The sequence below is a fragment of the Saccoglossus kowalevskii genome, chromosome 14 (genome assembly GCF_978046115.1).
Source record: "Saccoglossus kowalevskii chromosome 14, keSacKowa6.1, whole genome shotgun sequence".
Classification (NCBI taxonomy): Eukaryota; Metazoa; Hemichordata; class Enteropneusta; family Harrimaniidae; genus Saccoglossus; species Saccoglossus kowalevskii.
The window spans coordinates 3,306,165-3,332,545 of NC_140654.1; the positions used below are offsets into that span (position 1 = coordinate 3,306,165).

At 35.5% G+C, this 26,381-nt stretch overlaps 2 protein-coding genes across 8 annotated transcripts in view; one reads left to right on the plus strand and one right to left on the minus strand.

The window, feature by feature from the left end:
• Positions 1-26,381, plus strand: part of LOC100368208 (tumor protein D54-like) — a 57,704-nt gene that overhangs the window by 13,110 nt on the left and 18,213 nt on the right. For 4 of the 7 annotated variants that reach the window (XM_078005786.2, XM_006824944.3, XM_002741471.4 and 1 more), the window contains exons 2-3: positions 16,795-16,946; positions 17,776-17,924. In XM_078005786.2, the coding sequence (XP_077861912.1) occupies positions 16,795-16,946; positions 17,776-17,924 (301 nt within the window). The other 3 variants (XM_085507794.1, XM_078005787.2, XM_085507795.1) reach the window with 3 other exon arrangements.
• LOC146734374 (zinc finger protein 862-like) lies at positions 20,035-23,350 on the minus strand. The gene is made up of 5 exons (XM_085508195.1): positions 22,414-23,350; positions 21,557-21,674; positions 21,109-21,323; positions 20,792-20,924; positions 20,035-20,623 (listed from the first exon to the last, which is right to left on the minus strand). Exons 1-5 carry the CDS (start codon positions 23,348-23,350, stop codon positions 20,086-20,088), a joined length of 1,941 nt encoding a protein of 646 aa, XP_085364321.1. The 3' UTR covers positions 20,035-20,085.

Consider the following 26,381-nt stretch of genomic DNA (forward strand, 5'->3'; position numbering starts at 1 on the left):
TTTGCTCCACCCCTCTTGGGTGAGCTTTTACCCTTTGGTAACCTTTTACCCCCTCTTGGGTGACCTTTGCTCCACCCCCTCTTGGGTGAGCTTTTACCCCTTTGGTAACCTTTTACCCCCTCTTGGGTGACATTTGACCCCCTTATTGGGTGACCTTTGCTCCACCCCCTCTTGGGTGAGCTTTTACCCCAGGAGTCATTTAACACCAGGTGACCTTTAACCCATTTTGTGCGTTTAATCCTATTTCAGGTGACCTTTAGTCCTGCCCCTTCAGGTGACCTTTAGTCCTGCCCCTTCAGGTGACCTTCAACCCCCTTTTCAGGTGACCTTCAACCCTTTGAGAAGCCCCAAACACATTTAATCCAACTCTGTAGCCTATAGAATTTGTTTAAGTTGTATTCATTTCATCCAAAATATTACAGAAAAATACATAAAAAGGCAAGTCATCTTGAGTTAGTAATCTAGCCTTTCAGTTCACTGTGAATATCTGTCTCCTGTGAATATGAATGAGGCAAACATGGCTATATACATTTACCATAATACTATTTTGCTGTCATCATGAAACACTGTTGATGTAATTGACAGGTCCTGTAATATATTGCCCGATTTGTGACCTATCTAGCGAAAATTAATTATTTCATCAATTGTAAAGAGTCCCAAGAGAAGAGACTTATGAGCAGTCTGCTAGAAAATATCCATCTACGAATTAAAATAAATAAATATGCATGAAGTTCAGTATAGGATATGTCATCATGCTACCACACTGAAGTGACGTTGATGATAATGTCATACTTTTGGTTTTATTAAGATTTGTGTGTTTTCAAGATTTTATTGTTTTTTTTCCGTTATGGCACTTCTCGCAGTGCATGTCTGCTTTCTCATTTTGTATGGTTGTATCTGGCTTTCATTTTGAAAAAGGCTGTGTAATATGGTAGTGTGTGAAATTGATATAATTTTGTCTTTTTAATTTTAAGTTACAGTGTAAATATGCTTTCTCACTAACAATTTAATGAAATTTACTGACCAGCCATGTTTGGGATCATGCAGTATCATACTTCATAAACTATGTGCTACATGTACAACGATATAGTGGTTTCCTGAGATTGTCAATAACATCCTGCCAAAGTTTTTTTTTTAAATTTGATCCAAATAGTAGGATGTACATTTAAAATGTAATTACAAAAAGCAGTTATTGAATCATCAATGTACGCAGTTCAGGTAACTCTGCTGACATGCAATTCTTATCATACGTCAAATGCACCCAAGAAGCAAAAATACTTTATCTTTTCTATTGCATGAAAGTGCATGTACCTTGTCAAAATTTTTTACAAAACATAAATAGGTATTTAAATACTTGGTAACTTAGCCTTATTATGTTTTGTGATTTGATTCTGAATGTCTGACTGTTGCTCATATTTTCAAGTGTCTTTACTAACATGTACTTTTCTGACATGCTTGACTTACTAGTTTTTAAAGGCAATATGTAATAGATTTCATGCTTATTTTGTATTAGTTTTGTGTTTCACTGATTTTCCTTGTCATTCAAATACAAAAAAAACATTGATATGTGGTGATGGCCCTGTATGCCATAGATATTGATGTACCCAGAGTCACCGTGCAAGCCAGGAATGGTGTTTGAAGTACAGACCCGCCAGAAAGTATTTACGCACCTGTCATTTGATCGTTTTTGTAACTAAAAATAACAATTCCGGGTAACATGATGTGTTGACTTTAAAATATACTAAATTTAAGAAGAACTAGTGCATTTTAGTCAAAATAAAATGGTTGATTTGTGTTTAGTTTTTTTGTATGTAGACGTTTTTTCAGTGAGCGAAAATCGCCATGGTTAACTCTATGGGAGCGCGCTCATTTGCATATCATTGGCATCTCATTAAAACTTCACGCCATAAAACATGTGCGATAGTCGTGTCCTTTCTCAGGCAAATTTGAACCAATTGGGAAGCTGAAATTATTTCAACACGCACTTCTGGGCAGGAATACCTGTCAGTTGTAGTTCATGAATATTCCTATCGAGGTCATAGTGTCAGATACTGTACGTAATTTTTGTTTACAAACATTGAGCCATGCCGAAAGTTAGGGAATTGTCAGAATTTACTAAAGGGAACATTGAAGCACTGTATACAGAAGGAGTGTCTAATAGGGAAATTGCAAGAAGACTGGGAATTTCTGAAGGCTCCATACGTTTCAACCTGCGAAAACTTCGTCTGCGAGGTAGTATGGGCAATCGTCGTCGATCAACGCAACGCGAAGACCGGCTACTCATCAGGTCCAGTTTAGCGAATCGGTTTCACACCGCCCGTGATTTGCGTGCCAATTTTAATCAACTCACTGGGAAAAGATTGAGTTTGAGCACTATAAAATCAAGACTATATAAGGATGGTAATCTTCGCGGCTGTGTTGCAAAAAAGAAACCAAAACTACAACCTCGACACATCGCAGCACGGTTGCAATTTGCCAGACAACACATCGACTGGACTCCGGCGCAGTGGGCTCAAATTATCTGGTCAGACGAATCAAAGTTTACGGTGTTTCGTAGCTGTGGAAGATTATTTGTACGTCGGAAACCAGGTGAATTGTACGAGCTGAAATGCATTAAACCTACAATAAAATTTGGTGGTGGTAGCGTCATGGTGTGGGGATGTTTTTCGGCTACCGGCTTAGGGTCGCTGGTCCGTGTATCGACGACCATGAACTGATGGAAATATTTGGATATCCTGCAAAACGAAATGATACCGTCGGCACTAAGACTCGTTGGATCCAATTTTCATTTCCAACAGGATAATGCCCCCGTTCACACAGCATTGGCAGTGAGGGATTTTCTAAATAATCCACAAGAGTACGGATATTTTTTCGACAACTTTACCACTTTGAATTGGCCTGCACAGTCTCCAGATTTGAATCCCATTGAGAACCTTTGGGAGTTGATCGATTTAGAGGTGCATTCCCAACCAGTTGCTAACATCGAGGATTTATACGCGAGTATAATGGAAGCTTGGGGACAGTTCCAGGTGAACATGTGTCGGAAACTCGTCGATACCATGCCAAAACGACTCAGAGAAGTCATCCAGCGAAGAAGTGGACACACGCATTATTGACAATCGCCGCGTTCTATGTATTCATGAATATTCATGAGCTTGCATTTACACTGTATTCACCATAGAGAATTCGAACGTTTTTTCACTGTTTTGTTCAGACTGCCGTTTTTATTCAATCCTGCATGACAATGACAATTTTGTTGTTTTTATTGTGTGTAAAAATGCATATTTTATTAGATATATAAATATATTTATTCAAACCGTTATTGAGTTTATTTTATTGTATGATATCGTAGGTAGTAGCTGCCTGTAGTGTGGTGTGTAAATACTTTCTGGCGGCTCTGTATATTTGCTGTTCATATCTTTATTACACCGTAATGAATAATGACAGTTCATCTTAAGTTGAAATAATAAAGTATAAAAAAGTAAAATACAAGACAATAAAGACAGCACATTTATAAAAGATGTTTACTAAATAAAGTTTTTAAATAGTGAACTACCTGTCTGATCAGGTGTATGTCTTGAGTATTCATTATTATATGAATTTGTTCAACAAAACAAAGTCAATAATGGCAAAAACGTCATGAAATAACATGGTACTGATCTCGTACAACACAGCACATCAAGTCATTTTTAGTTCCGCTATTAACTTTGTTGAGTGGAGCTTATCATATGAGTGATTGTCCACGTCAACTTCTTGAAAACTACAAGCCTGATTGCTTTGATACTTGGTGTATAGGTATCTCAGGTATACATTTCTCAGATTTGTTCATCTCATGATGATATCTTCAATTCTCTAATTTTGATAAATAATTTTGGTAAAAAGTATGATTACTTTGATACTATATATATAGGTATAGGTAGACCTCTTTCAGATTTGTTCATTTTCTACAGATATTTTTCAATTTCTTAATTGAAATGTACATTGCTATCTCAGCCAAGAGGCTGCTTGTTTACTTTATATAATATTTAGTCCCCATTCGGACGAAGTCCGGAAACGGGGACTTATGTTTTGACCTCCTTGTGTCCGTGTGTGCGTCTGTGCGTGCATCCGGACCTGTATCTTAGAAATGCCTGGACCAATCACAATCAAACTTCACACATACATCATACATGATATCATACATATGCACATCAGTTTGTTTTACGATCTGATTCAAGATGGCCGAATGGCGGCCATTTTTGTGCTAAAAAATCATAAAAATCAAGCATTTCTCGTCTGTTTACAGATGGATTTTGTTCAAACTTGATATATACATTAGACATTATGGGACCTTGATGCAAATAATTTTGTTTTTTAGATAACATTCAAAATGGCTGACTGGCGGCCATTTTGTTTTAATGAATGGGCTTCTAGACCCATATTTCCAACTTGTTTTGACTGATTATGTTCAAATTTTAAATATTCATTATACATCATGTCATAGATAGACAGATATATTGGTTTGACGATCCTATTCAAAATGGTCGAATGGTTGTCATTTTTGTGCTAAAAAATCATCAAATATCAAGCATTACTGGCATTTATGGATAGATTTCGTTCAAACTTGGTACATACATTAGACATTACGGGTTCCTGATGCACGTCATTTTATTTTTCAGATCAGACTCAAAATGGCTGTCCGGTGGCCATTTTGTTTTAATGAATGGGTTTCCAGACCCATATGTCTGACTTGTTTTGACTGACTATGTTCAAATTTCATACATGTATATTCATTATACATATATTCATAATGGCTGATTTTGTTTTAATTAATGCTGTTCTAGAACAATATCTCTCAATACTCATTTGACGATCAGATACAAATGTCAATCATTTAAATGTTAAACAATCATCATATTCCTGACATGTTTATATTCCAGCTACATGTATATTACTATAAACAAAACTTTATATCTTAAATTTGATAACTAACTGGGACTGTGCCATGCATGGCTTGTTTATTTTATTTTAATTTAAAAAAAAGTATTCCTTGGTATGTTGCAAACATCTGTGGCTTAAAGGTCATAGGTCATATATAGTGTTATTATTTCTCATTAAAACCAGTAAATAAAAACAGCTGTTGCACTCAAAACAAAATTAAATAAAAAACACGTCCACTTCATTTGTTTTGGATGTGAGGAGAAAGAAGGAATACCACTTCCCTACTTACTGTACAGATTCCAATCTTTTCTTTTGCCCTTTATAGAATAATGAATATCAGAATCTTTGACATCAGTGGCTTGCAACATAAATGTCATGTCGTATATGTGGGCGATTTCAAATGTCAAGAGCACAAAATATGTTTGCATTTACTCACATACTAGTAGGGGAAAATTGCTTTAAGTTAAATATCGCCAGAGGTTTTCTGTAATCAAGTCTGTGACCTATGCTGTATTCGCTAAATGTCATCTAAGCAAGATTAGAGGGGTACATTTGTATGTACTGTAAAATGACTAATTTTCACTGGGTTTAAATTTCACTGATTTACCATTTCAGGCATATTCAGTGGGTTTTAAATTCACGGTTTCGTCATTTAGATAATGTGTTCTATGCTAAATTTTACATATTCACTGTGTTTTAATTTAGCGCATTTTTCCAGTCAGCGAAATAAGCTAAATTAAAACCCAGTAAATAATTACCCCCTTTACAGTATATGAAAGGTATGTTGTGTCTACTTGCAACTGTGTACTGCCCTCTAGGGGTGGACAATGGATATGTCACACAGGCCTGACCAAGTATGTACACAATTTTCTGTTCTTAAAAGGTGGTGGACGTCGCTCCGCATCCTGTTTTAAAGGGGACTGTTTGAACACTAGCTATGTGATGTCTCTTTCTTAATTCTACAGGTTTCTGAATATATCAAATTTGTGCCAATAACTGATCTCTATACTTACAATACAAAAATTATTTATACTAAAAACTGAGAAAGTCAAATCAACCAAATTGGCACCCCCTTATAAACACTCGCCATTCACCTACCTCTTATAATTTATTAAAGGTATTATTATTGAAAGTTGTATTTGCACTTTGTATTTGGGGTCATGCAGTAGCATACTGTGTTCTCCATGTAAAATGATAAAATATTGAAGGTCATGGTGTTTAACCATTATGTGATCAAGTACAGGACTGCCAAGATTAGGGTCAATCACCAAACCAAACATACCTGTACTTATTTTTATTTTCCTAATAATGCAAGAACACTTTAGGAGAAGCTTTTGTTAGGTATAATATCTCATGAACTATACAAAAGTTTTTATGATCAGCAAAAGTTTATCTGCAGATCAACTTAACATGGAAAAGCAACTTTAAGGACTTGTTTATCTAACATTTATAGCTTTGACAGTAAAACATTAAAACATAAATTAACCTGTGTCTTGAAGTGTATGACTGCATGTTTATACTTATTGATGTGAATATATCCATACTATGTTGTAAGAATTGATAGGCCTGTCTAAATCATCAGTGTAATATCTACGTCATATGACGTACTAATGCAAATACTTAAAGTTGTCCCATCTGTGGCTTTTTTAATCAAATCAGTGATATCCGCCATGTAAATACGGTACTAGATGTATTTACATATGGTCAGTGTTTGCCATTCAATTCTGGACTTTGTAACATACATGTACATACAGTCTGTCGGTGGCATCATGGCGGCAAACACCACACACCTATTCTAGCCTTTCTGCAACAACAGAAACCAGTATGAACTCGTTTTGGAACAAATCCTATTATCCCGAAGGTAAATGCAGCCTTACATGGTTTATTGAAAATTTGCATATTCACGTGTGGACATAGTTGTGTTGAAAATTAACTTATTGGATTGATAATTACTCACATTGCTGTCAGGATATATTTTATTTACAAATTTTAATAATTTGTTGATGAGGGTTTCTGTTTTTAAATTGATAATATGCACCAGTTTTCCGTCTATGAGTTTTCAGGTAAGTGATATACATGTATTTAGTAGATGTACAGTACATGTACAGTGGCCATTGAATTGATATAATCCAACATACTGTGCCAATACGTATCTCCCAATGTTTAAATTTCAATTTATTTTATAAAATGTACATATTAAAATAAAAAAAAAATATATTTTCAATATTTTTGTTTTTTTAATTAGCCATTATGTCATCAAATTATAAAGCAAAGCATACATTATAATGCTGAAGTGATTCATTTCTGTATCAATTTGCTTGCTGATGATATTGATTAGACGATTTTTTTTTTAATATTGCAAAGTTCTGCTTCATATTTTAGCCTTTTATTCAGGTTATTAAGTATATAATTACAAAATGATAACCACACATCAGAGAAGCAACAAATCATTATATTTATAACTTGTTATGTTGTTATTATGTTATTTTTATGGTAATAGTGATTCGTTATGTACCCTCTGTAAGTGCGTGATTATTAATAGGTAAAAATGTACTTGATAATATTTTGACCCAATATCTATACCGTACATGTGTGTATCGGATGTCAACAAAAGTTAGCTGACACAAATTGTATTAAATGGTATGTACGGTAAGAAATGTTTTAACATTTGTTGATGTATCCTGTCCCAGCTTAATGCAGTTATAGCTACAGCATACGTTTGTATGTAAACAATGTATTATACATGTATGTGTGTTGTATCTGTTTCATGGGACCAATATTGGACAGAATGCATTACAGTGACTTTAATAATTATTTGTAAGTGAAACTGTTTCCATGGTATTGTGGTGTAGTTGTTAATTTCAGTTTTTTGTACTGTCAATAATGTGAACAACTTTTAAAGGTTTTTATTTTTCTATTTTGTGTGTTCATGAGGTTTTTAATTTTACTTATTCAAATTCATTTGTATTTTCAACTTTACATTTATGTTGTGTTATTTTCCAAATGTATTGATGGGCTGTTGTAGGAGTGTTATCGTGGCATCAGCTGTTCCTCACTGTATATGGACTACTGTACATGCTCCATTACAAGGCGATTTCTGATACAAAATAACAAAATTATTTATGCTATATCATTAAAATCAATGTGGTACCCATTGCTACAATCTTTTTGGACACAGCATTCCAATTTATTGTAATGTATTTATTTCCAACACTTATCACATTATACTATGATGTAACATGTTCAAATTCATGGTTTTTATGATAAAATGATAGACATGCAAAATACAAATGTGATATATGAATTAAAAAAAGCAAATTGTTGAGTAATGAGTGTTTAACCCTTTGTGTGCCGAAGTCAACTTAAGTAATCATTCACAAAATAGTTCTATTTAAAGTCTACTTTTTTGCCCATTGGCATAGATTCACAGGGATTGGTCTTACTGTTGTACAAATCTTTTATTAAAATATCAGGACGTTTTGACAAGTACAAAATGTACATGTACACTTAGTTAAATAATGCCTTGATTATTGATTGGGTTATTGATTGACTTGTACTATGTCACAATTGTTACTGAATCAGAACAATTAGTGAAATCAATACCCAGTGAATAAATAATTCACTTACAGTATTCTATTCTATGATGCATATAGGTGACAGAAACACCATTTTCAACAATTACATTGTTTTGGTGTGTTTAAAATTTGCTATATTCTAAGTAAGGCATCACTATATTTATGACCAAAGTCGTCTATCCGGATCTACATCATTTTGACAACACACAATCATTGAATCACTAGAAACTGAATATTAGTTTATTTATAGAATATGTGTCCAATATGTTTGTTGTGCAATATGTTGCACATCTTGTTTTCCCATTTTGATGTATTACTGGTTGCAAAAACTTAAATTACAAATCATGACACAGCCATGCACATGTCTGACATTTAGATTTAAATCCTTCAAGGTGGATGTCACATTAGGTACCTATATTAGGTTTCAGTTGTTAACTTGTATCTTTATATTTTGGTTTATTTGTATTAGAATATCTACCAGTGTTATTGCGTAGTGTCTGTATACATTTAATCCTAGCCAGTCCTTGTGATCTGCATGTGACTATCTATCACAGCTGTTGTATATCACATTTATTTACCTTTTGAATTTCATATTCTGTACCATATTAACTCTATTAGAATCACATTTCTAATAGGTGTACAATATTTGTTCTATTAGTTTATCTCTAATCGACATACAAGTACGACATTGCTCTACAACACATTGAGAGGTAAATATTCTGAACAGATTTTTGAAATATATTATAAAACTAGTCTTATTGTTTTCTCAAAAAATAAAAAAATGTGATAAAACGGAGTGCCTGAAAATATTTTTTAGTCCCCGTTCGGACGAAGTCCGAAAACGGGGCCTTATAATTCGGTCTCTGTCCGTCCGTGTGTCTGTGCGTCCGTCCGAAGTCATATCTCAGAATCCCTTGGACCGATTCTGTTCATTCTTCGCATGTGCCTAGTACTTTATGTGGGACATATGCACATGCAATGGTTTAGCGATTCGATTCAAAATGGCCGACTGGCAGCCATCTTGTTTTTTGAAAATGTTGTATTTTGGACATGCTTTGTCAGTTTTCATTCAAACTTGGTACATAGATTATACATGTTAGAATACATGTCTATGATGATTTATTTCACAATTGGATCAAAGATGGCCGACTGGGCGGCAGCCATCTTGTTTTTTGAAAATGTTGTATTTTGGACATGCTTTGTCAGTTGTCATTCAAACTTGGTACATAGATTATACATGTTAGGATACATGTCCATGACGATTTATTTCGCAATTGGATCAAAGATGGTCGACTGGCAGGCATCTTGTTTTTGTTTTTTTATGCGGTATCTTGGACATGCTCTGTCAGTTTTCATTCAAATTTGGCACATACCGGTACATGTACTTTATACATGTTAGGATGCATGTCCATGACAATTTGTTTCAAAATCTGGTCAAGGATGGCCGATTGACAGCCATCTGACTTTTTGGCCTTACTACTATATTTCCACAATTTATGTACCATTTTCATTCGTATTTGGCACATACATCATACATATCAGTGTGTTTCATAATCAGATCAAAGATGGCTGAATAACGGCTGTTTTTATTTTGGCCATATTACTACGACACGAAACACGTGTTTTGATGTAAATAAATAATCTGTTGTATACGCCACTTGGAACTCAAGTTTCAAGGACACGCTCGCGACAACCCCTCCGCTTTAATATGACCAGCACAAAGAGAACTTAACGGGGACTGTGTCATTTTCAATGACTTGTTTCATGATAGTTTTATTATTCTCATTTTTCTATTTTTGGTGATTTTTTTTTTAATTTCCACATTTGTGTAAGCAAGTGTTTCCTGGCCTTCATATATGTCATGTATTACATGTACCGTATTACCCCGGGCACGCGCCCCTCCCTGGGCAAGCGCCCACCCCCTGTTTTCACAAAAGTTACATGTTGGGGACATCCTCGGTTAAACGCCCAGAGTGATTTTTAGCCAAGGGGTCAACAATAAAGTTTTATTTGTCAAAAACGAACGCGTTCAATTTATTTAAATAGTGTGTTTGTTACGGTAGTTCTCTTATTGGAGTGTGTGGTGGCCCTGAAAAGGGCCTTTTTGTTTGTGTTTTTACGTAAAAACTCATTGGAACTTAACGACGTAAGATGAACCACGCAGCATGTGGCGCACACGTTCTGCTTTCTCTTCATTCACGATGAATCCAATATTGCAATATTGCAACGATCCATACCTTGGTGAGTGGTTTGAACCGGGGGTTTGAAGTACTTAGCTTTAGTTTCAAATCGTAGCATTTCGCTGACTGTGAATCCATAATGCGAGCTAGCACTTTTGAGACATCACGTCGTAAGCTTGCTACTTTCTTTCCATCCTTCATCACAGCATGTGGATTATTTTTCTGTCGTTGAAGAAAAAACATTTTGCCGACCTCAATTCCATTACGATAACCATAATGAGGCAAGCCGACGACGGGAACTTGTTGCATCATCGTTATTTTTGTAATTTTGTCACGTGTGTAGGTGCGTGAATAAATCATCTTAATGAGGTCGACCAGAGTTTATTTTCAGTCTGTTTTTATGTATCGCCATTTGGATATGTTTATGTATTCGCAATAGTTTGTAAACATTTCACATCAGTAATAAAAGGTTGATTTGTTTCATAACCCTGTCTGCTATTCTTCAGTAATTACGATGCGATGTATCAATACGTGCGTGAACAAAATTATGCTAATGAGGTCATCGCCATCTTGGATTACAAGCAGTAGTTTTTCCCGGCCGTTTCGACTTGCACTGATCACGGTTACCAGTACTAAAAAAGTAACCGTGCATTGATTACAATACTTACCATACTTTGTAGCCAATGAGTAATACTCAGTGAGTAATACAACTTCATTCACTGACATAAAACAAGTTTTATTCTTGAAATTCGACCCTGTGTCTTAGTGTTCCCACAGTTCTTGACCGAGTGCTCACGTTTATTGAAACCTCGCATAAATCAAGAAATAAGTTCGTGTACAAAGTGTACGAAAGCATTCCTTTATTTGACCTTATCATACGATCACAAAAACAACTTTTTAAAATCTTTTTTTGGGGTGGTCCTCGGGTAAGCGCCCACCTCCAATTTTTCCCGATTTTGTATGTTCAGGCCCCTGGGCGCGTGCCCGGGGTAATATGGTTTGTACTGCTGGGTAATAAATCTAAATTGTCCTTGGCCTTGCTTTATTTTCTGGCTTTATATTTACATATACCAGTACATATATATTTGTGATATTATTATTAGTCATTCCACAAATTCATATTAATCTCTTAATAGGTTTTGTATTCCTAAGATTTTTTGTATCCCAGTTTTGCTCAACTTTATTTGAAAATAGTTACATTCAGTGAGTTAAAATTAAAGCCCTATCAGTAACCAAAAGACTCTTTAGCACCTCCCAGATCTAAAAAAATGTTGTTGAGTGCATGCAAGGCAATAGAATAGTGAAGTCGTAACACTGTAAATTGATCTGTAGTTTGTATTGTTCTATTGGAAATATATGAATGTAGATACTTTACATGTACTTCTAGCGAGGTATAAAAATGTTGTTGAGTGCATGCAAGGCAATAGAATAGTGAAGTCGTAACACTGTAAATTGATCTGTAGTTTGTATTGTTCTATTGGAAATATATGAATGTAGATACTTTACATGTACTTCTAGCGAGGTATAAAAATGTTGTTGAGTGCATGCAAGACAATAGAATAGTGAAGTCGTAACACTGTAAATTGATCCGTAGTTTGTATTGTTCTATTGGAAATATATGAATGTAGATACTTTACATGTACTTCTAGCGAGGTATAAAAATGTTGTTGAGTGCATGCAAGACAATAGAATAGTGAAGTCGTAACACTGTAAATTGATCTGTAGTTTGTATTGTTCTATTGGAAATATATGAATGTAGATACTTTACATGTACTTCTAGCGAGGTATAAAAATGTTGTTGAGTGCATGCAAGACAATAGAATAGTGAAGTCGTAACACTGTAAATTGATCCGTAGTTTGTATTGTTCTATTGGAAATATATGAATGTAGATACTTTACATGTACTTCTAGCGAGGTATAAAAATGTTGTTGAGTGCATGCAAGACAATAGAATAGTGAAGTTGTAACACTGTAAATTGATCCGTAGTTTGTATTGTTCTATTGGAAATATATGAATGTAGATACTTTACATGTACTTCTAGCGAGGTAAAAAAATGTTGTTGAGTGCATGCAAGACAATAGAATAGTGAAGTCGTAACACTGTAAATTGATCCGTAGTTTGTATTGTTCTATTGGAAATATATGAATGTAGATACTTTACATGTACTTCTAGCGAGGTATAAAAATGTTGTTGAGTGCATGCAAGGCAATAGAATAGTGAAGTCGTAACACTGTAAATTGATCCGTAGTTTGTATTGTTCTATTGGAAATATATGAATGTAGATACTTTACATGTACTTCTAGCGAGGTATAAAAATGTTGTTGAGTGCATGCAAGACAATAGAATAGTGAAGTCGTAACACTGTAAATTGATCCGTAGTTTGTATTGTTCTATTGGAAATATATGAATGTAGATACTTTACATGTACTTCTAGCGAGGTATAATCTTAGGCGGTTCTTAGAATGTCAACAAAGTAATTGGTTGTCATTGGCTACCATGTAATAAGGTCTAGATTGTTTTATCTCATGCTATTACAATTTGTGGTCAGATACGATCGTAGATGTGCATGCAAAAAAGGTGAAAGTTAAGAAACATGTTTTAGCCCACTCTTTTTGGTTTCATTACAAAAATGACGATTTTTTTTCACAGTAATGCAAGCCGACGGTTATGCAATATATAACCAACAATAAATCACAGAATTCCAGATTTTATTGAGTGACCCACTCTGAAATGAAACAATTGTTATATCAGTACCAGTACATACATGTACAGTGTGTAATGATTTGCAGTTATTCTGTTTTTGACTCCTGTGTCAATGGGAGTCTTTACAGTTGGTGTGTCTGTCTGTCTGTCTGTCTGTCTGTATGTGTATGCCTGTGTGTATCCACTGATATCTCAAGAACCCTACCGGTATGTTGGTTTTTGATGAAACTTGATGCGTAAATGCTCTAGGCTAATTAGCAGATTTGATTAGGTTTTGTTTGAAATTCATGCATGATAATTAGCTAAGTTTTAGCTGTTCTGATATCCTAAAGAACCACTCATTGGATTTTGATGAAACTTTTGGGTAAAAATCCATGTGTATTAATTACTTTTTCGCTGAAATTTCAAATACTAATTATTTCATTTTAATAAAACTTGGTGCATAGACGCACTATGACTATGCACAGACCAAATTTGTTTTGGGTTAAATCTGTGCATATTAAATACCTAATTTGCATAATAATTTTTCATCTTTGTCATCGATATCTCAAGTTTTAATCACATTTCAAGGAAAAGTGGCACAAACATGCATATTAATTATCTAATTATTATGCAATTTCTGATATCTGATAAAAAAATTAAAATGAACTTGTAGTGGAATTGCTCTGGAATAAATTAGACTGAAAACCACAAATGTACAATCAAATTTAAGTAATATAATCATGTGAATCCCATTGTTTACATGTTGTGCATCTCAAATAACAAATATTAGTTGCCAAGCTTCTTGTTTGAAAGGCTAATTTTAAAATTTGGGTAAATTTTCAATATGTCAATACTCTCTCAGTTTTTTTTAAGCTTTCCTTGATTAATATATTGCATGCTAACACCAATATATTTACCATTTCTCCATGAAGACTTGTAGTTGTTCTAAGTTATAATTACTCTTTACGCATCATGATTGTTAATTCCATCTTGTTCATGTGTAGCCCATCTATGTCAATATATATTAGGTACATACATGTAGAGGTACGGGGTATAATTGACTGGTACATGTATGTATACATTAAAGTCCACCACAGTAGTTCAGTCACTAACTTGAGTTATGATTCACTGCTGTTGTAAGACTTAGCTGTCTTACCTTAACCCCCCCCCCCCAGGCCTCTATTATTCATTGGTTTGTCCCTTTATATATTCAGTGTTAATCAGTATAAGAATTTATAAACCGTTGTAAACTTCTCTTTGTTAGTCATTGAAATTTAGCGTGCGTCATATTTTGACTGCCCAAAAATGACGCAGTACGAGTATCCCGCTATGTGTGTGTCCTACGTATGTTAGCAAGATGCATATGAATGGACATCAAGGTTATTCAGTAACCAATGTTGCAAGTAGCTTATCGGTTTTATCACCAGCTGATGAAATTAGTCTATATGATGTGAGTGCGGACAACGATAAGTTTACAGATATGAATTTGGATCAGACAACAACACTGACTAACTCAGAGAGTTACTTAGCTTACTTGGACAGCCTTGCTGACAACTCTCACACTGAAGTCATATCAGGTATTAAGCCATCACGTTTGATGATGTCATTCTACTTTTAATTAATTTCCATGACAGTGGGTGGACAGTCAAATAATTGATCTGTGCATTCTTATATAACTACCAGGTCATTAAATTGTTTCAAGTCATGAAACTGCATGTAGATTTGCTTTTGTTTTCAAAATAAATTTTGATTTGTGTGGGATTTCATCGTATAGTGTATATGCATATCTTTATTGAATATATATGATATATATACAGATAAATACCACCTCTGTGGAGTCATTTGCACATACGTGTTAATTCACATGGTGTCTAGGTGGCATACAACTGACTGGTGATTTGAGTACAAGCAAACAGGTTGTTGTTTTTTTCATACAATTTTGTACATTTTAATTTTGAGCCATCTGAATCAATAGATGCATTGTACTATTCATGCAAGCCTAAATTGACAAGCAAGGTGGTTGACAAAGCACATGGACCATATACTTACACAAAAGCTTCAACAGGCATTGCCCTAGTTGTCCTGACTTCCTTGTCAGGTCATTCAAAAAATTCATATATTTCTATTGTAATCTGTCAAATGCTTTTACAGTTCAATTTGGACTATAATATGTGGATTGTGGATGGATGGATAAATACTTCTATCTGAAAATATAATTTCAAACACACAATCATTTGCATTCATTGGTAGTTAATTCATGTATTCTATATTTAAAGATTCAGAGTTTAAAGGACACCAGTTTTTTAAACCAAGCAAAAATAGGAATCCTGTAAAAAATAACTATAATAAATAACTATATATTTTCTTATTGTCACAAAGGTAAGCTCTTTGACACCGAGGCCATCACCTTGAATATCTCCATAATTGCAAGCCCTTCAATTTATTTGTTGACTTTTATAGCAGTATTTAGCATATTTTACCAGTATATGCTACACCATATATTTGTCATAGAAAAAAATAACTTGTCAATGTTGTTTTCATTCATTCATTCAATCAAAGTTATGTTACCAAAATGACACCAAGGGGAAGTGGTTGAACAGAATTCTACATTTGTAGATTAACAATAGTTTTATATACATGTAGGTGTTACAGGGTAGTACATGTATTGAGAGGTACATGCATTGAGAGGTACATGCATTGAGAGTAGTACAGCTGTTAACCTCACATGAATCTTGATATCAATTATACTACGTGTACAGTACATTCTGAGCATATACCATTTAGCTGGTTTAATAAAACCACCATATATCTTAAATGTAACCTGCCTAAATATGCCTTGTAAATAGTAAATATGTATTAATATAGAAACAATAACTTGAATGTATTGTTGACAAAGATAGTTGCTTACTTATAATTGTAAATTTTATTAACAATCAAAACCAGCTCAGACTGTACTGTAAAAAAAAAAGAATATTTACAATGTGTCTGAATTTAAATAGAAAACATTTTTTTCATTTTCTCATAACATTCAGAGTCAACTGGAGTATTGTTCTATTTCAGTGGATACCTGTTGTCCTCACAAAACAATATCTTGTGACTTTGGTTGATAACTACAGTAGTTTTTCTTCATTCATAAACTACATGTATTCACCAACATATTCGTTGTCGGCCTCGGTGGAGATATATGAGTTACCAGCTTCTGTTTGTACATCCATGCATACATATCAGGATCACTATTGCTATATTGAAGACATTGCCCACTAATTCTTATCAACATATTTAATGTCTACATATGGTCATGTGACTATACCGGTATATCATATCTGGATCACAATTACAGATATAAATGTTCAACCAGTGCTTGTAATATTGTGGGAAGATCTGCCAATTCTGATTTCTTATTGATTAGTATAAAATGTTGTTTTTATTTTAGAACCATTGTATGATGCTCCAACTGAAACACAGCCGTTGTATGACAATACAGCATCACCTACAAGTGGTAGCGGAGACGATACGTTATATACGGATCCCGAGTTAGTACATGATGAGGAAGAGAAGGAAGCACTTCGTATTGAACTTAATAAGGTAATACGAATTTATATTATTTGAACTAAATTAGCCGAATAATCTTAAGATGGATTCATTTTTGCACTCTTGTATCATAAGCTAGAGTTGTTCCCAGAAATTGATACTGGCACCCATTTTTTTTTTTAATAATGCAATTCAACATGTCTGGACCGATCAAATTTAAACCTCGTACATTAGGCATCATATCAGACCTTCGCACATGTACATGTATGTTCAACCATCAAATCTAAAATTGCTGACTGGCAGCCATATAGTGATTGTACTTCTATGGAGCCTTATTGCCTTGGTTTGTCATGCAGTACCATACAATACAAACAGGGAATAGGGAATATATGGTGATTTTAAAATCAAGTAATCTAAATTTAAGCCAGTTTAAATTTATGATAATTAAATCTTAAGTTACGTTCCGACTGTATTTGTATTGTGCACTGTAATGCATACAAAGTTTTCATTATTTGAGAGAATTTTGTAGCAGTGAAAACTATGAGTATGTGACGCAGTCATGGACTTTGCACCAATTTAACTCAGTCACATACAATTCTTATTTTCTTCAAAGACTTTTCTCCCCAGCTATCAACAAATTGACTCAACTTGATTTGTTGGATTCCATTTTGACTCTAAATGCCTACATAATCAGTCCTGGTACATTCTATATCTTATTACCAGTAGTGAGTGTATCATCTGTTAACAACTATGTATTTGATTTCTTTTTGAAAACTACTATCCTGACTGTTATCCTTCAACATGAGAATAAGGATGCATACATGTACAGTTCCAGTTTTATCAACATAAAGTACTTAGGCAGCTCGTTTTTTTTTTTTTATAGACTGAAGAAGAAATATCGACTTTGAAGCAGGTGTTGCATGCCAAAGAAAATAGAGTTGGTGAAATAAAAAGAAAGCTGGGACTCACACCCATGAACCAATTTTCAAAAAGTGTTAAACAGTCATGGACCAGCGTCCAACAGTCATCAGCGTGAGTATTGAATATGTTACTTAAAGTTGCGAACTGTTGGACCACTCAGATGATGCCGAACACAGGACAAGTTTTACGCAATTTGTCGCTCATTTTCATCGCATTTTTGTATTCAGTTAAACATCAACCATGGTAATTTTGTTTATTTCCTTCAATGAAATAATTTGTAAGCTAAAGAAATAATTTGTAAGCTAAAGAAATAATTTGTAAGCTAATGAAATATTTTGTAAGCTGAAGCTATGATTGTTCTCTATCTTTGACGCTTATAATCCCCACAAGCCATTCATTCTCACAAGGTATGCATGTAAATAGAGAAGTAAAAAATACTCCGATTCAAAAACCGTTAGTTGATGAAAATAAATGGTTGGTAAGGATTTGGATTAAAAATAAAATCAGATTTTAAGTGAAAGAATTCTATTTGAACATATACAGTGAATTATTATTTTGAACACTAACCTACATTTTTATTCAACTTTTAGCATCCTCATCAAATAGTGTAGACTTTTGAGATGCTAATGAGTGTCAATAATTACCAACAATTTAAGATAAAGTTGTAACAAACTATTCCTAGAAATATTATAATGTTGCAAGGGAAGGGGTTTATTTTGATGCCTACTGTAAAGTCACTGTGACATTGTTATCACTAAGGGTTCAGTGTACAAGACATTGTTGATGATTGTGGTGTTTTAAGCTTGCTTTCTTAGGTTTAATATTTGGTGCTGTGTAAGTGTTCTCTCCATCTTATAAGAATTGCAGAATTATGTGCAGCATGCTATCATTAATTAGAGATGGTTTGTGTTTGTACACATCCATCATCTCATCATCCAAAATGTTTTTGTGAATTGAATGAACTCTGGTTATGAGATATACCCTGAGCATATTCTCTTATGCAGACTGACATCACACTTTGCAGCAAATTTGGTAAAATTATGGCACTTTGAAAAATTTGACTAGTGTTCTTAAAGGCACAAAGTCATAGCAACTTTCATTAAAGTTTTACTTGTATGATCAAATCAGATAGAGCTCAGAAGTAAATGGACACCAAGATCTTGTTAGCAGTGGACCACAAAAAATTATTTTGTCTCGCAAATAGTGTTGTATTCTCTTCCATCATTGCGTCCAATGTTTCAGATACAGTGCTTCCATAGTCCATGATTCATCGCGTCCAATGTTTCAGATAGCATGTTTCTATGGTCCATGATTCATTGCGTCCAATGTTTCAGATACCGTGCTTCCATGGTCCATGATTCATTGTGTCCAATGTTTCAGATACCATGCTTCCATGGTCCATGATTCATTGCGCCTAATGTTTCAGATACAGTGCTTCCATAGTCCATGATTCATCGCGTCCAATGTTTCAGATACCATGCTTCCATAGTCCATGATTCATTGTGCCCAATGTTTCAGATACCGTGCTTCCATGGTCCATGATTCATTGCGTCCAATGTTTCGGATACCATTCTTCCATGGTCCATGATTCATTGCGTCCAATGTTTCAGATACCATGCTTCCATGGTCCATGATTCATTGCGTCCAATGTTTCAGATACCATGCTTCCATGGTCCATGATTCATTGCGTCCAATGTTTCGGATACCATTCTTCCATGGTCCATGATTCATTGCGTCCAATGTTTCAGATACCATGCTTCCATGGTCCATGATTCATTGCATCCAATGTTTCAGATACCATGCTTCTATGGTCCATTGCATCCAATGTTTCAGATACCGTGCTTCCATGGTCCATGATTCATTGCGTCCAATGTTTCAGATACCATGCTTCCATGGTCCATGATTCATTGCGTCCAATGTTTCAGATACCATGCTTCCATGGTCCATGATTCATTGCGCAGGGTTAGACAGTCAAAAAAGTTCATCACTATCCAGTAGGGCTAGTGAAGCTGGGAGAATACTATCCCACAAAAAACCTTACTGGTCCTTCTACTTTTTGTAAGAGTAGTCTATTTTCGCCTTTATTATTTTGCTTGAAGAAATGGGGAAAATGGGAGAGCTATTATATGTACCGTGTACTGAGGCGTGTTAATGCACTCATGTGTGGTAACTGACAGCTATTTGTTATATTATCAAATTAAAATGCAATGACAAATAGTAATAATGTTTGTATACAACTGGCAACTTTATTATTTAATTACTAGTACAAAGTTTACATAACATCTGAGATTGACTCTAGCAAATTGTGATATGCATTCACTTCATGATTTCGTCTGTTTTCTAAAGTTTCATCTTCATCAGAATAGAAATCATCCTCTGCCCCTGAATCATACAAATAATCATCATCATCTTCATTTATTTTCGCAGAAGAGATGGGTAATTTAACACCTGTTTCTTCTGTCATAACATCATCCTCAGTATCAATTTCAACAGCAGAATTGCCCATTTTTTTATCATTGAAAAATGGTCTTCTGTTTTTATTAAACCATAAATTGATGGCAGCATTTGGAGAAAATTTTCCTATTTCTGGGCTTTCTAATTTAACCATCATGAGGTCAGACAGAGTGGAGTCCTTCAAGCGACTCCTCCAGTCTGTCTTGATGATCTTCATCAAGGAGAATCCCCTCTCAGCTTCAGAGGAACTGGCAGGCATTGACAAAACCAAGTCAATTAAAGCTAATATATTTGGACATTTATCAACAAGAGCTGAGTTCACCTGGGCCCATGTCACTTCAGATAAATCAACAAATCTGCAAAAACAAAAGGTTAGACAAAATTAAACATGACAGTTATTGTGAACCCTTGTTGGCAAACATAACTATTTCAGTCAAGGTGTATAACAGTATGACATACCATACAAATAACATTGCAGATAAGGATAGAGGCTTAAGCTTACATGTTTTGTTATAACTATTTACCTGGCATACAAGAGGTGTTTAAATCTGATCCACTCAGGTTGTAAATCATCGGTACTTGTAAGACCATTAGCATGCTGTAGTAATGCAGGACCAAACTGCTGACTCAGAACTTCTATGGATGTTGCACCAAAGTCTAAATAAACAAATAATCAGCAATATATCCAAACATAGTGAATATATTTTTTTTATAATTGTACAACTTTGTAACTGCTATTAATGTTGAGTGTAGTGTTTCCTTTATCAATAATTAAGATTAATATTTATTTGCCCATGCATACGTGCAAATCGAGCAGTAAACTATGTCACTGACAAATTACCTGGTTCATCTTGGACTGATGCAGGCCATACTTTCAAGTCAGCAATAGCTGTTGCTTTAATAATGGCTTCATCTACTTCAAATCGTTTGGATAAACTGGCTATCAATTTATCAATTAACTTATTCCTGGCACTAGTAAAGCTCTGTGCATTCCCTGACAGCTTTTGGTTATTAAAAGTATCCCTGCCTAATACCTCTCTAAGCTTAGGACCATCACTAGGCGATTATAAAAAAATTATACATTTAACTAAATACTATGCATTATGATCAGCAAGATGCTAGCAAGAAAGAAGTGTATAAATATAAAATATTACATTTCAGAAATGTATAGATATCTAGTATAATTTACGTGGAAGTGGTTTATTATTTCAAATGATTTCATTAAATTTACAGTAGTTCAACAGTTCATTAAGATGTTAATATAATTGCATACTATAGACTAATCTTACCTTTCCTTGTAAGATTGCAGTATATCCCTAGCAGCACTGAGCTCACTGTGAATCACACCTACAGTAGTCTTCCTATCTTGAAACACCAGGGAGAGTCTTGAAAGACATATTGTTATATCTCATAAGAAGTAAATAAAATATAGAGCATTCTTGCTTGTTAACATCATGAGGAAATTCTTTGCTTTGGCAGCCGAGTCTTTTCTCGAAGCAGGATCATGAGGATTCTGGATCTGAGGTTTCAAAAATAACCCAAAATATTTAACTTTGTGTTAGTCACTATACTTATACTTTACAGTGCAGTGAAATTATTTAAATATACAGTAAACAAGTATTGAAGTTTTATAATATACACATTTTTATAATATTTTTACTACATTTGTACAGAAAGATGTTTGCTCTATCTATGTCAAAGGTATAAAATCTTGCTAAAAAATATTCACAAATAAATAACAGTATCTGTCACACAATATTTGCAATTCATTCATCTGGCTTCCAAAAAATACTACCAGTACATATTTTTTAAGCCAAATTTGATACTTTGTATTGATAGAGAAAACATCTATGTACAAATGTAAATTATAACAATACATTTAAAATATCAATTGCTAGTTAAATTGCACACATACCTGTTGAAGATGAGTGACAATAGCACTGTATCCATTAGCAATGTTCGATATTGCTCGCATAGTGTGAGGAACCCATCGCGTTCCAGATACTAGGGTAGGCATGAGTGGTTTTTTGCCCAACACTTCAAAAGAAACTATTAGATTGCTTCTATTAAGGCTGCTATTTCTATAAAAATAGTAGAGATTCATCATCAAATTGTCAACTTTTTTGTACAAAATGATCTCCCTTACAAGCATCTTTATATGCAAGTTCTAAACGGTGAGCAGAACAATGGACTCCAACGATGTATGGTCGCTCAAGTTGATCTTGAATTTTCCTGATTACGCCACCTTTTCTCCCCAACATGACGCTGGCACCATCAGTCCCCATGCCTATGACCTTTTCCTTCCATGTATCACCAGCTATATTACATAGTAGTCTTGTCAGTGCCTGGGATATTCCATTAGCATCAGCTTTGGCAATATTTGCGATACCAATAAACTTTGTTGATACAACACCCAAATGAGATGATTTAACAAAGCAAATCTCAGCTTCTCTATGTGAGGAGTCTGTAGCACCATCGGAAATAATTGATAGGAATTTTGTGTTTTCTATTAATGAAGATGTATTGATTCTCTCAGTATTTGCAATGGCTTCAATAAATTCTTTGCACCTTTTGTCATTTCTATACGTGTCTCCAATAACAAGTCCCTTTGCTTCATCCAAGTCGCACATCCAGGAGAAATCGGTGTACGGTCTACTGTGTTTAGCAAGGCCGTGAGCAGTTTTGAATAAAATCACTAGCTTGCTCACTACTTGTTTATTCATCGACAACAAGCTTTTCTCGGCCACAGTATGTCCCGGAGGAGCACGCATTGCTTCAAATCTTGCAAAATTTCTGGTATGACTCGCAGAGATACTGTGTGATTTGATGCTATCCAATTTAAAATTGGTACACCCTGTCACATACGTGCCTGTTGCTTCGAATTTTCGGCAAACGTCGCAAAACATCTTCCCCTTTCCATTCATCGTGAAAAATGACAACCAAGGGTACTTGTCCTTCCATTCAGTTTGGAAGCCACGCACACGTACCTCAGAGTCGTATTGGCGCCGTTTCTCTTTGTCATCAATTGCCGTTTTGGGTTTTTTACTCGCTGGAACATGATACCCAACCAAAAAACGCTCCATATCACCGATGTCTCGCGACGATAACTAAACTACTTGGATGCCGACATTAAAAGACGATTGCGCAACTATTTCTGCGCAACAACAGTATTCAAATGAAGTAACTGCGCAGAAAAGGTTGCGCAAACGTCTTAAATTGCATCGCTACGCAAGCTCTGAAATACACTGGCTTTCGCAATTTATTCACGCATATTACGTTATACACGCTATTTATTAATAACAGATTAATATCAGGTACGACCGACTGTCGAAAGTCTAGTTCTAAATGACAAGTGAATTGCAATAATTTGACTGGAATTTTATCGGTAAAATAACGGGTAAATAACCACTAGTCCTTCGGACTTCCACCCACGCATTTTTGCTGGTCCTGCAAGAAATTTACTAGACTCGGGATAGAGGACCAGCGTGAGAGTCGAACCCTGATTGCGTCCAATGTTTCAGATACCATGCTTCCATGGTCCATGATTCATTGCGTCCAATGTTTCAGATACCATTCTTCCATGGTCCATGATTCATTGCGTCCAATGTTTCAGATACCATGCTTCCATGGTCCATGATTCATTGCGTCCAATGTTTCAGATACCGTGCTTCCATGGTCCATGATTCATTGCGTCCAATGTTTCAGATACCATTCTTCCATGGTCCATGATTCATTGCGTCCAATGTTTCAGATACCATTCTTCAATGGTCCATGATTCATTGCGTCCAATGTTTCAGATACCATGCTTCCATGGTCCATGATTCATTGCGTCCAATGTTTCAGATACCGTTCTTCCATGGTCCATGATTCATTGCGTCCAATGTTTCAGATACCATGCTTCTATGGTCCATGATTCATTGCGTCCAATGTTTCAGATACCATGCTTCTATGGTCCATGATTCATTGCGTCCAATGTTTCAGATACCATTCTTCCATGGTCCATGATTCATTGCGTCAAATGTTTCAGATACCATGCTTCCATGGTCCATGATTCATTGCGTCCAATGTTTCAGATACCATGCTTCCATGGTCCATGATTCATTGCGTCAAATGTTTCAGATACCATGCTTCCATGGTCCATGATTCATTGCGTCCAATGTTTCAGATACCATGCTTCCATGGTCCATGATTCATTGCGTCCAATGTTTCAGATACCATGCTTCCATGGTCCATGATTCATTGCGTCCAATGTTTCGGATACCATTCTTCCATGGTCCATGATTCATTGCGTCCAATGTTTCAGATACCATGCTTCATTGCGTCCAATGTTTCAGATACCATGCTTCCATGGTCCATGATTCATTGCGTCCAATGTTTCGGATACCATTCTTCCATGGTCCATGATTCATTGCGTCCAATGTTTCAGATACCATGCTTCCATGGTCCATGATTCATTGCATCCAATGTTTCAGATACCATGCTTCTATAAACCATTGCATCCAATGTTTCAGATACCATGCTTCCATGGTCCATGATTCATTGCGTCCAATGTTTCGGATACCATTCTTCCATGGTCCATGATTCATTGCGTCCAATGTTTCAGATACCATGCTTCCATGGTCCATGATTCATTGCGTCCAATGTTTCAGATACCATGCTTCCATGGTCCATGATTCATTGCGTCCAATGTTTCAGATACCATGCTTCCATGGTCCATGATTCATTGCATCCAATGTTTCAGATACCATGCTTCTATGGTCCATTGCATCCAATGTTTCAGATACCGTGCTTCCATGGTCCATGATTCATTGCGTCCAATGTTTCAGATACCATGCTTCCATGGTCCATGATTCATTGCGTCCAATGTTTCACATACCATGCTTCCATGGTCCATGATTCATTGCGTCCAATGTTTCAGATACCATACTTCCATGGTCCATGATTCATTGCGTCCAATGTTTCAGATACCATTCTTCCATGGTCCATGATTCATTGCGTCCAATGTTTCAGATACCATGCTTCCATGGTCCATGATTCATTGCGTCCAATGTTTCAGATACCGTGCTTCCATGGTCCATGATTCATTGCGTCCAATGTTTCAGATACCATTCTTCCATGGTCCATGATTCATTGCGTCCAATGTTTCAGATACCATTCTTCAATGGTCCATGATTCATTGCGTCCAATGTTTCAGATACCATGCTTCCATGGTCCATGATTCATTGCGTCCAATGTTTCAGATACCGTTCTTCCATGGTCCATGATTCATTGCGTCCAATGTTTCAGATACCATGCTTCTATGGTCCATGATTCATTGCGTCCAATGTTTCAGATACCATGCTTCTATGGTCCATGATTCATTGCGTCCAATGTTTCAGATACCATTCTTCCATGGTCCATGATTCATTGCGTCAAATGTTTCAGATACCATGCTTCCATGGTCCATGATTCATTGCGTCCAATGTTTCAGATACCATGCTTCCATGGTCCATGATTCATTGCGTCAAATGTTTCAGATACCATGCTTCCATGGTCCATGATTCATTGCGTCCAATGTTTCAGATACCATGCTTCCATGGTCCATGATTCATTGCGTCCAATGTTTCAGATACCATGCTTCCATGGTCCATGCTTCATTGCGTCCAATGTTTCAGATACCATGCTTCATTGCGTCCAATGTTTCAGATACCATGCTTCCATGGTCCATGATTCATTGCGTCCAATGTTTCGGATACCATTCTTCCATGGTCCATGATTCATTGCGTCCAATGTTTCAGATACCATGCTTCCATGGTCCATGATTCATTGCATCCAATGTTTCAGATACCATGCTTCTATAAACCATTGCATCCAATGTTTCAGATACCGTGCTTCCATGGTCCATGATTCATTGCGTCCAATGTTTCAGATACCATGCTTCCATGGTCCATGATTCATTGCGTCCAATGTTTCAGATACCATGCTTCCATGGTCCATGATTCATTGCGTCCAATGTTTCAGATACCATTCTTCCATGGTCCATGATTCATTGCGTCCAATGTTTCAGATACCATTCTTCCATGGTCCATGATTCATTGCGTCCAATGTTTCAGATACCATGCTTCCATGGTCCAT